Here is a 15,314-nt window from a genome sequence, read left to right as displayed (position 1 = left end):
GGGCCTTAGTATGTCGTGTATGTCATAAAGGTAAATTACTGTAAATTTAGCAGATAAGGGCTTGTAATTATTGAAAGGGTACAGTGAGAAAACCAGTGCAAAGCAGAAAAAAAATACACCTTTATTTCCAAATAATATATTGTCACCATATATTGTACTGGGAACATTATTTAAATGTTGGGATAGCCAAGACAAATTGGCAAATAAAGTGGGTTTTTTTCTACAGTAGCTTTTTTTTTTTTTTTTTTTTTTTTTTTTTTTTTTAACCTAATAGGGGGTGGAATTTGAGATAATAGGGTTTTTTTTTCAGCTGATGTCTTCTTCTTTTTTTTTTTTTTTTTTTTTTTTTTTTTTTTCTGTTAAAATGCATTGAAAATAAAGTTATTACTGAAAACCATTATCGCATACTAAAAACCCATTTTTGTGGCAACAAAATAAGATCATTTAGGTATAAGTAGCGATAAAGTTATTGGCAAATTAATGAGAAGAGCGCTAAAATGAGAAAATTGCTTGCATGCTGATGTATTTTATTATAACCAATACCAATTGCCTGGCTATCTTGCTGATCCTCTGCCTCCTAATACTTTTACTCATAGACCCTGAACAAGCAGGTGGGCGATTTAGACACTGATGCCTGAAAGATCAGTAGGACTGCCAGGCAACTGGTATTGTTTAAAAAGAAGTAAATATGGCAGCCTACATAGCCCTCTCACTTAAGGTTACCTTTAGTTAATCGGAAATGTGCCCAAATTAACTGGTCTACCCTACATCCCCACTAGGCACTCTGAACAAAATTCCCAGAGTTCCCACATCCCCTCTAATGGCCCATACTCACGGGCTACTTTTCTTCACTGTCGCTAGCACACGGGAGCGTGTGTGCGACAGTTTGGCGGCGTTCCTCCATCCAACCCCCCCCGCCGGAAACTCAATGCACCGGCTAGCGACAGTTGCGGCGAAGTTGCCAGGCGATTAACCGCGCCAATCACCTGGCAACAGCAGCGACGGTTCGGGGTGCGCGCCCGTGTTGCGCCTCATACTCACTGGCGACCTGTCGCCGCAACACTCGCGCGCCACGTGGTTGCGGCGACAATTGTAGCTGCTATGTTTCTTGCCACCCCATCTGCACCACATGACTGGACAAGGTATGGGCTTGGACACTACAGGGTCACTATAACACAGGCAATACACACCCACTGAAGCAAGGCTGTAGGACAATCACAGGGACAGCTATGCTCCAGAGATGTGCTGATATCTATTCTGTGTCTCTGCAGGGTTGTCCTGGCTTCAGTCAGCCCCTATTTCCGAGCCATGTTCACCACCTGTATGGTAGAGTCTCAGCAAGGAGAAGTTTCTCTCCTAGATGTCTCCTCTTCCACGATAGAGACCATCCTGCACTTCATATACACCGGTGAGGCTGCCATCACTTTGGGCAATGTTGAGGCTCTGTTTACTGTATCCAGCCGCCTGCAGATTACAGACATGCAGGAGCAATGCAGCAGGTGAGTCACTGATGTGTAACACAGGCCCAGTCAGGGCTGATTCTAGACTGGCACATATGAGGGGGCAGTCAAAAATGGGTAGGGGGCAACATGTTCGATGAAATTTGCGGCAAAAATGGGCATGGCCATGATGTCAAGTGGGTGGGGCTAACTGTAATGTAGTTATACCAGCTAATGTAGTTGCATTAAAAAAAAAATGAAGTAAATGCACATAATGACAGACAGCGTTTCCCCATTAAAGGCACGCAATGACAGACAACGTTTCACCAGCAAACGCACATAAGAGACAGTGTTTCCCAGGGGTCAAGTGGGGTGTGGACGACGTCCACCTGCTTTTTTCAGAGGGTGATGCCGTCCACCCTGGCATGTGTGGAGGGGAGCAGCGCAGTGGAAGGAGAGCTGTGGGGAAGGGGGGGGGGGCATCTCCCCCCTCCTTCCCTCACCTTCGGGCTCTCCATCCCTCGCTCTCCCCTCCAGAACTAATGTGCGGCGGCTGGCAGTGGGCGGGACTTGCCTCTTCCTCGATCCAAGCGCTGGGTAGGATCTGCATGCCACTGCTCTGGTCTAGACCAGATGGCTCCCTCTTGCGCCGGAAGAAGGAAGAGGTAAGTCTTGCCCGCACATTAGTTCTGTAGGGGAGAGCGAGGGAAGGAGGGGGGAGGTGGACCCAACCTTCCCGCTGTCCCCACAGCTCTCCTTCCACTGCGCTGCTCCCCTCATGCTGGGGGGGGGGGGGGGGCACCTGACTACCTATTCTTGGCCCATATACCCCTGACTACCTATTCTTGGCCCATATACCCCTGACTACCTATTCTTGGCCCATATACCCCTGACTACCTATTCTTGGCCCATATACCCCTGACTACCTATTCTTGGCCCATATACCCCTGACTACCTATTCTTGGCCCATATACCCCTGACTACCTATTCTTGGCCCATATACCCCTGACTACCTATTCTTGGCCCATATACCCCTGACTACCTATTCTTGGCCCATATACCCCTGACTACCTATACTTGGCACATATACCCCTGACTACATATACTGGGGACACCTATTTTGGGGAACTGCTGCCAGATTGTGTATGTTTGGGGGACCACTGCTGCCAGATTGTGTATGTTTGGGGGACCACTGCTGCCAGATTGTATGTATTTTGGGTGATCCACTGCCAGGTTTTGCGTATTTTGGGGAACTGCTTCGAAATTATGTGTATGTTGGGGGAACAGCTGCTGCGACATTGTCTATTTTGGAGGAACCAGTACCATATTATCTGTATTTTGGAGGAACTTCCTCGAGATATTGGCCTCGCTTCATAAAGCATTACCTCATGCGGTAATGCTGAAAACTGCAGACTTTCCTGACCACTTAAAAATGTCAATTCATAAAGGCTGCCTGTTACTGCATGAAAAGCTGACATTACCGACCAGGGAGATAAATTACCGACTTGGCTGTAGTTACCTCCAACACATGTCAGTAAATTGTCAGCAAATGTCAATTTATAAAGCCTGCAACTGACGATAGTTACCGACATCTCTGATGAATGCAAAGTGCAGAGAGCCGAAGTCTGTTTGAGTCATCTGTGGAGAGAGCCAGAGAGCCGTCTGAGTGAGTCATCTGTGCAGGCAGGGAAAGTCTGTCTGAGTCATCTGTCTGAGTCATCTGTCTGAGTCATCTGTCTGAGTCATCTGTCTGAGTCATCTGTCCAGGGCAAAAGAGAGAATCGCCACACTGCTCTACTCTACCACTCAATGGGCTGCGGTAATTTACCGACCTTCAAAGGCAGCTGGGGAAATCTTTATGAATTAGCACACAGACCGGGAGAATACACAGTGCGATATTTTCCCGACAATTTTTATCACACTGCTTTTTATGAATCGAGGCCTGTGTCTTTTTGGTGAAATGCTGTCAGATTACATCTATTTTGGGGGGATACACTACAGCAGAGCTCAAACTTCCCTGGCAGACCTTTTTAAATCACTAAGGTCATGTATATTTGGCCCCACCCATGACCACACCCATGTTGTGCTTGACCACGCCCAATTTTGGTGCACCGCACGTATTCTGAAGGTGGGCGCAAGAGAGAGAGGGAGCCCCAAGGTGAGGGAGGTGTCCCCACAGCTCTCCCTCTTCTCTCTGCAGCTCCCCATGCTTGAGGGGGCATAAGATTTATTTGAGGGGGCTCCGCCCCCTCTCACCCCACGCTAGAGCCGGCCCTGGGCCCAGTGCACACCGAGTGGTTTTTGTAGCATTTTCCAAACTGCTTCCGCCTGTGAAAATGCTTGGCTAATGTATTTTAATGGGATGGTGCACACCAGCGGTTTGAGATTTTTAGCAAACTGCAAATGTGCCTCCTGCTGCACTTTTGCGGTTTGCAGAAGCGTCTTGCCTCAATGTAAAGTATAGGAAAAACTCAAACCGCTTTGGAAAACGCTAGATCAGAGCGGTTTTCTAGGCGATTTTGTTACAGAAGCTGTTCAGTAAACGCTTTTACTGTAAAAATATTTGTAATCTGCTACACAAACGCTCCCAAAAACGCTAGGCATGTTTAGAAAACGTCTTTAAACATGCCTAGAATTGCTCTGAAATCTGCTCCAAAAACCGCTAGCGTTTTTAAGGATCTGCTAGCGGTTTTGGTGTGCACTGAGCCACAGAGAGGAGATGGCGTACATTCACACAGGAAAGAAGGAATCCAGGGCCGGATTTGCCATAAGGCACTGTAGGCACATTCCTACAGGCACCTGATAAATAAATGGCGGCTCACACCCCTCTGAGTGCCTCCCTTACCTTCCCTACGCACAGTCCTGACTGGAGAGTAAATGAGGTTACTTACCCAGCTCTTGGCATTTCACTGTCGATCTCCCTTCATTCAAGGGCACCTCTAGCTACCTAATTAAGGGCCACCTGTAGCTACCTATGATTGGAAAGGGAAGTAAGGGAGAAGTGACAGCTGGGCCAGCCAGCACACGTGCGGTTCGGTGGGGGTGTGTAGGTTCATGGAGGGTGAAGTCTAAGTGCCTGCCAGGACATCTCTGCCTATAGGCTCCTGTGAGGTAAACCCGGCCCTGGAGGAATCTGTACAAAAATTCTTCTGAACCAGCTGGGAATTGCTGTAAATATAAAAACTAAAAAATTTTCCATATTCCGAAGTCCTCTGAAGCCCTTATCAATCAATGTTAACCACTTGCCGACTGCCTGACGCAGGATGGTGGCGGCAGAGTGGCTCTGTTGTTCCTCCACAAAACCATATGGTGTCATCCTATAATTTTTTAGTTTTTTTGTAATTTGGCATATTAGTGTTTATATAGCATTGACATATTATGCAGCCCTGAACAGAGTATTGCCTTGTCACTTAAAGGTCCCTCAGAGGGGCTCACAATCTACTCCCTGCCAAGTCATATGTATTGTGTAGTGTATGTAACATAGTCTAGGGCCAATTTGAAGGGGGGGGGGGGGGGGGTTCCATTGATTTAAAAAAAAAATAGCACTAAAAGAGAGCTCTATTTGTGAGAAGAAAAGGGGGTGCCAAGTTGTATGACCAAGCAATAAACTGTTAAAGTTGTGAAGTGCCAAATTGTAAAAAAAAATGGCCCGGTCACTAGATCTGTATAAACCTCCTGGGGCTCAAATGGTTAAAAGGCACAGTTTCAAGTCAATCATCTGCAAGCAAAAACAAAAAAAAAAAAAAACTTGTAACTTGCATTGGGAGGGGGGAGCCTCTGGATCCTATTGAGGCTTCCCCGGTTGTCCTGTGTCCCATGGTGGTCTTTCTGTGCACCTCCGAATAGCGAGCATGTAAATATTTCCCGGCTCCAGCGCAGGCGCAGTAGCGGCTCTCGGCTCAGGATCAGGCAGAAATAGCTGATCCCAGTCGGGTCTGCTCTACTGCACAGGCGCAAGTTGCATGCATCTGTGCAGTAGAGCGGACCCAACTGGGATCAGCAATTTCTGCATTATCCCAAGCTGAGAGCCGCTACTGTGCTGGAGCCAGCGAAGGAAAATATTGCAGGTGCTACTGTGCCTGGCTGTGCTTTGCTTAAAGGCAACCTGAAGCGAAAGGGATATGTATGTATGTATGTACTGTATGTATTATTTAGGAACTGAACTCAGATCTCTGAAGAGACGCTACTGTTGTTGATATTTAGACAGAATAGAGTGTTTAACCGTCTTTATTCACAGGGTCAGTCAGTCGGTAGGGACTGGCCCATATCAGTAGTGGTAGCAGTTATACCCTGAAATAGTGTGTAAGTTGTAATTACCGTACCTCACAGGCTCCCTTCTGGTCGGGCTGCTGCCCAAGTTCCGTTGATTTCCGTGCACCGAGTGCGACCACAGCTTGCATGATTGGTGTGCTGAAACAGATTGGAAGGCAACTTGCGGTCTGACCACTAGGGCTCCTGTGACAATTGTGTATTGAACTGTTAGGGCCCGTTTCCACTATTGAGGTGCGGAATCGCTGCATATCACCGCTGACAAAATCGCATGCGGATGCGATTCCGCATGCGTTTTTTGCCGCGATTTCGCATGCGATTTCGCATAGGCAGGGTATATGCGATTTTTAACCATGTCACTGCCGGTGTCAATTTACATTACTTTCAATGCGAAATCGCACGCGAAATCACGGGAAAAAACGTATGCAAAAAACGCATGCGATTTCCCTATTCAATACATTGCCTGCGATTCGCCTGCATTCCACACGCAGGCGAATTCTGCAGGGTCTACCGTGCAGAAAAATCCTGCACAGAAAAACGCAAATGAAAACTGACAAGTGGAAACAGTCCCATCCACTTGTATTGCTTATGCGAATCCGCATGCGTTGTCTGCATGCGGATTCGCGCTAGTGGAAACGGGCCCTTAGTGTTGCTCACACGCTTCCTCCTGGCCTGTCTGGTGCCCAATTTCAGCAGTTTTAGCGCTTCAATTTAATACACGATATTGGATTGTTTGTGTTGAAACGATTGGGAGGCATTGAGCAGTCCAGCCACTAGAGAGCTTCTGACACCAATAATTTCTAGTTTCCCCTGTTATGGGTTCATACATTTGGACATACTAAACTACATAACTCCCAGGTATTGCCCTTTCCTTGTACCCTAGAAGAGGCAGACTGTGCATATTAAACACCTATCAGAGAGACTGGTGAGTTGGTGCCACCTCCATTACTCCTCATAGAACAAGCTGTCTCCTAGGTATCATTGCTGCAATTTCCACCTAGGGGGCCTCCTTCAGAAGCAGCCGGAGCTGCGACCGCGTCAGGTGTTTTCTCTCCTGTATCCAGACACCCCGGAAAGGCAGCCTCACACAATTCAGCACTAGCAGCACTTTCTTCTTGCACTCCTGGCAATTTTGGTGTTTACATTCATTTGCTCTTTTGCATGCAGCACTGTGTGTGTGATGTGCATGTGCATCCACCCCGCATTTGTTCTCTGCGGGGCTGCATATGCGTGCAGCCTCATGCGCAGTGTATGCTTATTTGCATACTTTGGACTTTTTGTATTTGTGTTTATTTTCTGTATTTATGGCACTTGGTCACTTTATTAGGTAGGGATTTTCACTTTTGTATGAGTGGTCACTAGCTTATTTTTGAAGTGTGTGTGTGTGTGTGTGTGTGTGTGTGTGTGTGTGTGTGTGTGTGTGTGTGTGTGTGTGTGTGTGTGTGTGTGGCGGGGTAGGTTTAGTCATTAGGAAGGTGGGGGGAGTTTAGGTTTAGGCATTAGGTAGGTAGTGTGTGTGTGTGTGTGGCGGGGTAGGTTTAGTCATTAGGAAGGTGGGGGGAGTTTAGGTTTAGGCATTAGGTAGGTAGTGTGTGTGTGTGTGTGTGTGTGTGTGTGTGTGTGGCGGGGTAGGTTTAGTCATTAGGAACATGGGGGAGTTTAGGTTTAGGCATTAGGTAGGTAGTGTGTGTGTGTGTGTGTGTGGCGGGGTAGGTTTAGTCATTAGGAACATGGGGGAGTTTAGGTTTAGGCATTAGGTAGGTAGTGTGTGTGTGTGTGTGTGTGGCGGGGTAGGTTTAGTCATTAGGAACATGGGGGAGTTTAGGTTTAGGCATTAGGTAGGTAGTGTGTGTGTGTGTGTGTGTGTGTGTGTGTGTGTGTGTGTGTGTGTGTGTGTGTGTGTGTGTACATATATATCTATTTCCGGCTCAGATTACACAAGTTTTTCTTGCACATCTCTTTGCTAGCCAACTGTGGGTGTTCTTATAAAATTGATGTATTTGACTATTGATGATAAATTATCCATGTGCAATGGGACAGGATTACTGATTAGAATTAGTTTTAACTGGGAGATTGTAATCATGTGTTTTTTAAGACCTCAATAAAAATTGATTTAGTAATTTTGCACTATATTGTGTGAAGTATCCTTTAGGGCTGGAACCCACAAGGGCGTTTTTGTGAGCATTTAGGGAGCGCAGGAAAACGCTAGCATTTTCCCAAAACGCTCAGCTAATGTTAATGGATGGGGCAACTTCCACAGGAGCGTTTGCGATTTGGATCACAAGCGCAGGACATGTAGCATTTTGTTAGCGTTTGCGCTTCAATGTAAAGTATATCATCGCTGGTGTAATCGCTCATCAAAACCTGCATGGAGCGATTTTGCTAGCGTTTTAAAGTTACTGCACACTGTAACAAAATTAAAATTTAATTGAAAGGACCAATAAGACTTTAAAATGCTAATCGCTAGCTAGCTACACAACCGCTGGCAAATTGATACACTTTTTAAAAACTTTCCCTAAAACGCTCATGAAATCGCTTACAAACTGCTCATACAAAACGCTGGCGATTAGCGATAGCGTTTTGTAGTGGGTTCCAGGCCTTATTTTATTACTCCTTCTGGCCTAAATTGGCTCATTTTCTTGTGTTTATTGTAGTTCTGTGTTTGGCCAATTAGGTCTAAAGGACTAGTATATGATATCCATTGATAGGTCTTGGGGTCTAGATCGCTCCTCCTTTTTGTGTAATTTGATGTGCGGCAATGATTAGGGCACACTGCTTGTTGGACAACTCACCCTTTGTTCAAGGAGATTTTTCAGGATGAGCAAAAAATCCTTAAAGGACCACTATCGCGAAAAAAGTAGGCAGTTAAAAAAAAGTGACAGATGACAGGTTTTGGGCCAGCCCATCTTTTTAAGGAGGATTCTCAGGGCTTGCTTTGTTTTCAACAGCATTTCCTGAACAATAGTTGCAAAATCTAACTGACATAATAGTGTGCAAGTGATTAGGGAGGCCGGCTGGTATCTTGCTATTTTGGCAGTTAACCTCCTTGACGGTCTAATTAATCCGGCAAGGAGGCAGCGTAGCACTTTTTTTTTTTTTTTAAATCGTGTAGCGAGCCCAGGGCTCGCAACATGATAGCCGCTGAGCGGCGGCATCTCCCTACCCACTCCGATCGCCTTCGGCAATCAGAGTAAGCAGGAAATCCCGTTCAGAATGGGATTTCCTGCAGGGCTTCCCCGGTCGCCATGGTGACGGGGCGGGATGACGTCACCGACGTCGGGACGTCACAGGGAATCCCGATCCGCCCCTCAGCGCTGCCTGGCACTGATTGGCCAGGCTGCGCAGGAGTCTGGGGTGGGGGGGGGTGGCACGGCGTGTAGCGGCGATTCGGCGGCGAGCGCCGGCGATCGCGTACTACACGCGTCTAGCAAAGTGCGTGTAGGAAAAAAATTATGCAAATCGGCCCAGCGGGGCCTAAGAAATCCTCCTGCGCAGGTTACCCCGAGCTAAGCTCGGGATAACCGGCAAGGAAGTTAAACTGCTGTTCAGGAAATGCTATTGAAAACAAAGAAAGCCCTGAGAATCCCCCTTAAAAAGATGGACCTTCCCAAAACCTGTCATCTGTTACATTTTTTTTAACTGCCTACTTTTTTCGCGATCGTGGTCCTTTAAAGGGAAGGTTCACGGTCAGTAAAAAAAAAAAAAAAAAATTCCATATCCACTTACCTGGGGCTTCCTACAGCCCGTGGCAGGCAGGGGTGCCCTCGCCGCCGCTCCAGAGGCTCCCGGTGGCTGTCCCAACCTGGCTAGGTCGGGCTCTTCTGCGTCCCACGTGGGCGCACTGACGTCATCAGACGTCCTCCGGGCTGTACTGCGCAGGCGCAGAGCTACTGCACCTGCGCAGTACAGCCCGGAGGATGTCCGATGACGTGAGGTGCAGATTGGAGCGCAGAAGAGCCCAACCTGGCAGCTGGGCCTGGCCAGGTCGGATCGGCCACAGGAGACACCCGGGAGCGGCGGGGAGGGCACCTCCTGCCTGCCACAGGCTGGAGGAAGCCCCATGTAAGTGGATTTGCATTTTTATTTTATTTATATATATTTTTTTTTTTACTGACCGTGAACCTTCCCTTTAAATTATTCTGTGGTGCCACATTACAAGCTTTGATTACTTCCTGTGAGATTGCAGAGTGCCCGTGTTCCAGTCTCCTAACCAAGAGCCAGCACCAGGGGCATTGCTAGCCCCAAACATCAGTGGCACGTGCCCCGGATCTATTCTGGGGTGCCCCAGATGTCCCCCAGACAGAGTAGAGGCTCTGCACAGTACCCAGCATGCCCCATAGAGGTACCATAGTACCCAGCATGACATCATAGCACCCAGCATAGCACCACAGAACATGGCAATGGGGGGGTATGCTGGGGGCTATGGTGCCTCTATATGAGCATATTGGGTGCTGTGATGCCTTTATGTGGGCATGCAGGGAGCTGTTTCTTCTATGGGGCAAGCTGGGAGTTTTGGTGCCTCAATGGGAGGTCCATTAGAGCATGGGAGGGAGTCCACTAGAAGGCCAGGGAACACTATGGGTGGGAGGTGGGGGTGCTGGCAGCAGGCCATTTTGCCCAGCAGAAAGCCAGACCAAAACAAAAAAGCCAGGTAGCTCTGCCTAGTTATGTTTGTGACACTGCTTATTTATGTGATGTGCTGCATTTATTTTCTGTATTAATGGAGAGAGAGAGGGGCTTCATCCAACAATTTGTTGGGCAGGCCTACTTAGACCGCGGTTAACCATTTAAGCTTCCTGGACATAAAAGTTATGTCCAGGAGGCCATGTGTGTTGCCGATCGCACGCATGCATGAGCACTCCCGGCCACGGATCGTTAGCCAAGGAATCAATCAATCAATCGGGACATGGTGCCCGATGATTAATTCCTCTCCCCTACAGAAAAATCGACAGCTTCTCTCGGAAGCCTCGCTTTTTCTGCCTCTTGCGTCCCTCTACGTCGCTCTAACATTTTTGGCTGCCATCTTGTGGCCAAAAAGTAAAACTACATCTAAATGTAAGAAAAATAAAAATACACATATTTATATAAAAAAACTCTCTCCATCCCACCCTCCCAAAAATACCCACATAAAATGTTTAATGAAAAAAAAAATTACAATAATAAAAAAAAGTAAATATTTACCTATGGGTTTAAACTTTTCAGATATTAATGTAAAGATGAATATAGAGAGAGAGATTTTTTTATAGATAGATATTTTTATAGATATATATATTTTTTTTTTTTTTATTTTTTTTTTTATCATAAGCTTGTAAATAGTGATGGATGCAAAACGGAAAAAAATGTACTTTTATTTCCAAATAAAATATTGCCACCATACATTGTGATAGGGACATAATTTAAACGGTGTAATAACTGGGACAAATGGGCAAATACAATATGTGGGTTTTAATTATGGAGGCATGTATTATTTTAAAACTATAATGGCTGAAAACTGAGAAATGAATTTTTTTCAGTTTTTTTTTTTCTTATTCTTCCTGTTAAAATGCATTTACAGTAAAGTGGCTCTTAGCAAAATGTACCCCCCAAAGAAAGCCTTATTGGTGGTGGAAAAAACAAGATATAGATCAGCTCATTGTGATAGTTTCTAGGCTAATGAATGGGAGGTGAACATTGCTTAGATCAGGGCTGCCCAATGCGTCGATCGCGATCTACCAGTAGATCGCGAAGGACTGCTGGGTAGATCGCGTCGGCATTTTAAAATAGTACGCCAGACGCTGACTATATGCAGCGCTGGCGTACCGTCTGATTGTGCTGCTCAGCTGCCCTATGCAGAGCAGCACACAGCCAATAGGGAGAGGCAAAGGGAGAGCCACGTCCCGCCCACCTCTTTCCGCCCCAGCCCTCCCCCTTCCTCTTTGTCACCGCTCGAATCCTCATACCTCCTTGTCCGGATCCCCTCGCTGACTCTGCATGCCTTCTGCCTTGCAGCACTGAGACATCTGATAGCGGCGACCAGCAGTGGAGAGGAGAGCGGTGGGTGAGGACTTGTATACAGGAAGTGCTTTGCCTGTATACACGCCATTACCCTCCGCTCTCCTCTCCACTGCTGGTCGCCGCTATCAGATGTCTCAGTGCTGCATGCTCCTCCAGGCACAGTGAAGGGGGTTGGAGGAGAGCGGCGGCTGGTGGAGGGAGAGGGGGCATCTATCTATATGACAGGCACCTATGCCTAACTATCTTTATGGGAGGCACTTATGCGTAGGTATCTATATGTGGGGGCACCTATACCTAGCTATCTATATGTGGGGGGACATATGCCTAGCTCTATGTATGTGGGGGGCACCTATGCCTAGCTATCTATATGTGGGGGGGGGACCTATGCCTAGCTATCTATAAGTGGGGGCACCTATACCTAGCTATCTATAAGTGGGGGCACCTATACCTAGCTATCTATAAGTGGGGGCACCTATACCTAGCTATCTATATGTGGGGGGCACCTATGCCTAGCTATCTATATGTGGGGGGGGGACCTATGCCTAGCTATCTATAAGTGGGGGCACCTATACCTAGCTATCGATATGTGGGGGGGACCTATGCCTAGCTATCTATAAGTGGGGGGCACCCATGCCTATCTATATATAGGGGGCACCTGTGCCTAGCTTTCTCTATGGGGTGAGCATATACCTAGCTATCTATATGGGGGGCACCTATGCCTAGCTATCTATATGGGAGGACCTATGCCTAGCTATCTATATTGGGGGAACCTATGCCTAGCTATCTATATGGGGAGCACCTGTGCATAGCTACCTATATTAAGGGCACCTATACCTGGCTATTTTAAATGTTGGTAGATCTCTCGAGCTCGGGAATTTTCAAAGTAGCTCGCGAGTCAAAAAAGTGTGGGCACCCCTGGCTTAGATGCATAAAGTGAAAACGACTGAATGTGAAGTGGTTAAGGTCATGTAAATTTTGGCTCCACAACACTTTCCAGTGCATGGCCACACCCAATTTTCAGCTGGAGTGCCCAAAAGTGTCCGGGTCTCTTAGGCTCCTAGCAATGCCCCTGGCCAGTGCCTTCTAGTGTACAATGGTTACAGTACAGTTTAACGAGGCATAGTTTGGTAACCAACATCAACCATATGTCTCTTAACAGCTTTGTTTTAACAAACCTAAAATCCTGTTAGTCTTTAAGTGTTTTTCATGTTGCCTTTCATTTAATTTTAGGTTTCTGATCAAGACCCTAAACAATGATAACTGCTTCTGGACTTACAGACTGGCCTCTACCCATTATCACAGTAGACTTCTAGAAATGGCAATGAAATACATCAACTGGCACATAACTAGCATCTTTAAAAATGAAGATTTTCTACACCTTGAACTAGGAGAAATATCAAAGATTCTTTCCTCAGACCAGCTGATGTTGTCTTCAGAACTTTCTGTTTATCACGTGGCTCTTAGCTGGTGGAAAGCCAACAGTTCCGGAGACCGTCCACTTCCTGTAGAACTGCGTAGAGTGATCCGGTTACAGTTAATGCTGCCCCATGAACGAGAAGAAGTAGAAAAAGGTGGAAGTTGGGAAGAGTGTGATCTCCAGGAATTACCACAGTTCAGACCACGGCAAGGTATGTTTGAAAACTGGATTGTTTTCATGGACCTTGCAGCAGAAGATGAGACAAGCTGGAAGGATGAGATGAGATGGAGTTATGATGATTATGAAGAAGAAAAAGAGGATGATTTCTTCATGGATGCATATGATCCTGGTTCTAATAAGTGGAATAGGCTGATGCCTTTGAAGTATGTGTCACACGCGGAGTGTGTAGCTGTAGGAAGCTATTTGTATGTGACAGGAGGAGAATCGCTGGATAATTCTATTTCTAAAACATTCTATATGTATGACTCTATGACAAATGACTGGTCAGAGCTTCCAAGCATGATGAGCCCCCGAATAATGCATGGATTCTTATCTTTTAAAGAGAAACTTTATGTGGTTGGAGGATCAAATGAAGATGGAATTTTGGACTCCATGGAATGTTTTGACTTGTCCAAACATTGTTGGTCTGAGTTATTTAAACTACCTTACCCATTACGTTCCTTTGCATCCGCACAGCTGAAAGGGAAACTTTACATCATAGGTGGACAAACTAAACCAGAATATAGCATTAAAGGATTGCTGATTTATGATATTGCATCAGATATATGGAGTCTCATTCCAAATAAAATGAATGTCGGCTATGGTGGAGCAGTAGCAATGGATAACAAGGTGTTTGTGATTGGTCACTATAGTGATCGATCTAAAGAAAGTGGGATTGGTGACTATAGTGATCGATATGGAGGTGCGATTGGTGGCTTTAGATATGAATACGAAGGACTTACTTCATCTACATATAGTGGTTTTGTCTTGGATGAAAAAGGATGTCTTTGTGAGAACCTCGCAGTCCCACCACTTCCACAAAAAATAGAAACTGCTGTAGTTGCTCAATGGGGTCACAGAATCTATGTTTTTGGCGGTAACGATCGGGACGAGTTTTATAAGAATGTGTATTATTGGACACCAGGTAACTCAAGATGGACAAAGTGTTACCAAGGATCCCGTCCCCCTATTAACCGTTGGAGAGACTTTAGTTGTGCTGCTATACAGGTACCTCTGAGCAAACTTTACCCTCTTATTCCCGGCCGGTCAAGTTTTTCAGTGACCTCTGCTTAGCATTGTCATTGATCAATGCATACTTGTAGCTTCCACATAGATCTGGAGGCTGAGACCATGACTGCACTAACCTCACTGAAGCTACCTGAGTAGAGTGCAAGAGATTTGTTACCCTCCCGCTAGCCAGTTACGTTCCAAATAAGGCTAGTGAGATAGTCCATACTCTTCACTCTTGCCCAGTCCAGGCACTAGACAAAAATAAGATGCCACTTTTTCCATCTGTGTTTTTTTATTAAAGATGTGTTGCTGATCATCAAAAACTCATCATAGTACCAGTCACTTGGATCCTCTAATTCCTTATCCCCGGGGTTATCACTTTGGCTTTTATAGTTGTAGCTGGAGATGGGTGGAAGAATTTGCTAAACTGCAATCTACCTTAGATTACACATTAAGAATTTAAGCAAATCTTGTGACTAAGCAAAAAAGCATCCCCTCTTTACTACTTCAGTTAATTGAAAGTATTTAAAAGACCACTAATGAGGGAACAAAAACATAAAATTTTAAAATGCATGTGTATGCATATTATAAAATGTATGGTACATTAGTTCCAACGTAACATGCACTCTTTTTTTTTTTTTTTTTTTTTTTTTTTTTTTTTTTCCTTTTTCCCTTTTTTTTTTTTTTCCCTATGTTGCTGTCACTTACAATAGATTGGAAAAATCTAACAGACTTTCAACTAGTCCATCTCCTCATAGGGGATTTTTTTTAGTTTTTTGCACTTTCTGAATGGCATTTGCCCAGTCGGACTGCCAAAATAGTGTGCAAGGGAAGCTGGCCAGCATCTCTGTATAGATCTCTTCCAGGCAGGACTTTTGTAAGTAATAATAATCTACTGCGAATCTCCAATGAGAAGATGGACTAGTCCAAAATCTGTCAGATCTGTCATATATTTAAATGCTGAC

General features: G+C 45.8%; 1 protein-coding gene across 4 annotated transcripts in view; it reads left to right on the top strand.

Moving 5' to 3' along the window:
• LOC137562771 (kelch-like protein diablo) overlaps positions 1–14,753 on the top strand; it is a 69,752-nt gene extending 54,999 nt beyond the window's left edge. For all 4 annotated transcript variants that reach the window (XM_068274443.1, XM_068274444.1, XM_068274445.1 and 1 more), the window contains exons 4-5: positions 1,272–1,499; positions 12,933–14,753. In XM_068274443.1, coding sequence (XP_068130544.1) covers positions 1,272–1,499; positions 12,933–14,412 — 1,708 coding nt within the window. In that variant the 3' untranslated portion in view covers positions 14,413–14,753. The remainder of the gene's footprint in view (positions 1–1,271; positions 1,500–12,932) is intronic.
• The last annotated feature ends 561 nt before the right edge of the window (positions 14,754–15,314 follow it).

Source organism: Hyperolius riggenbachi, chromosome 3, assembly GCF_040937935.1.
Source record: "Hyperolius riggenbachi isolate aHypRig1 chromosome 3, aHypRig1.pri, whole genome shotgun sequence".
NCBI lineage: Eukaryota > Metazoa > Chordata > Amphibia > Anura > Hyperoliidae > Hyperolius > Hyperolius riggenbachi.
Note: the sequence above shows the minus strand (reverse complement) of the source record. Positions and strands in the feature narration are given on the sequence as shown.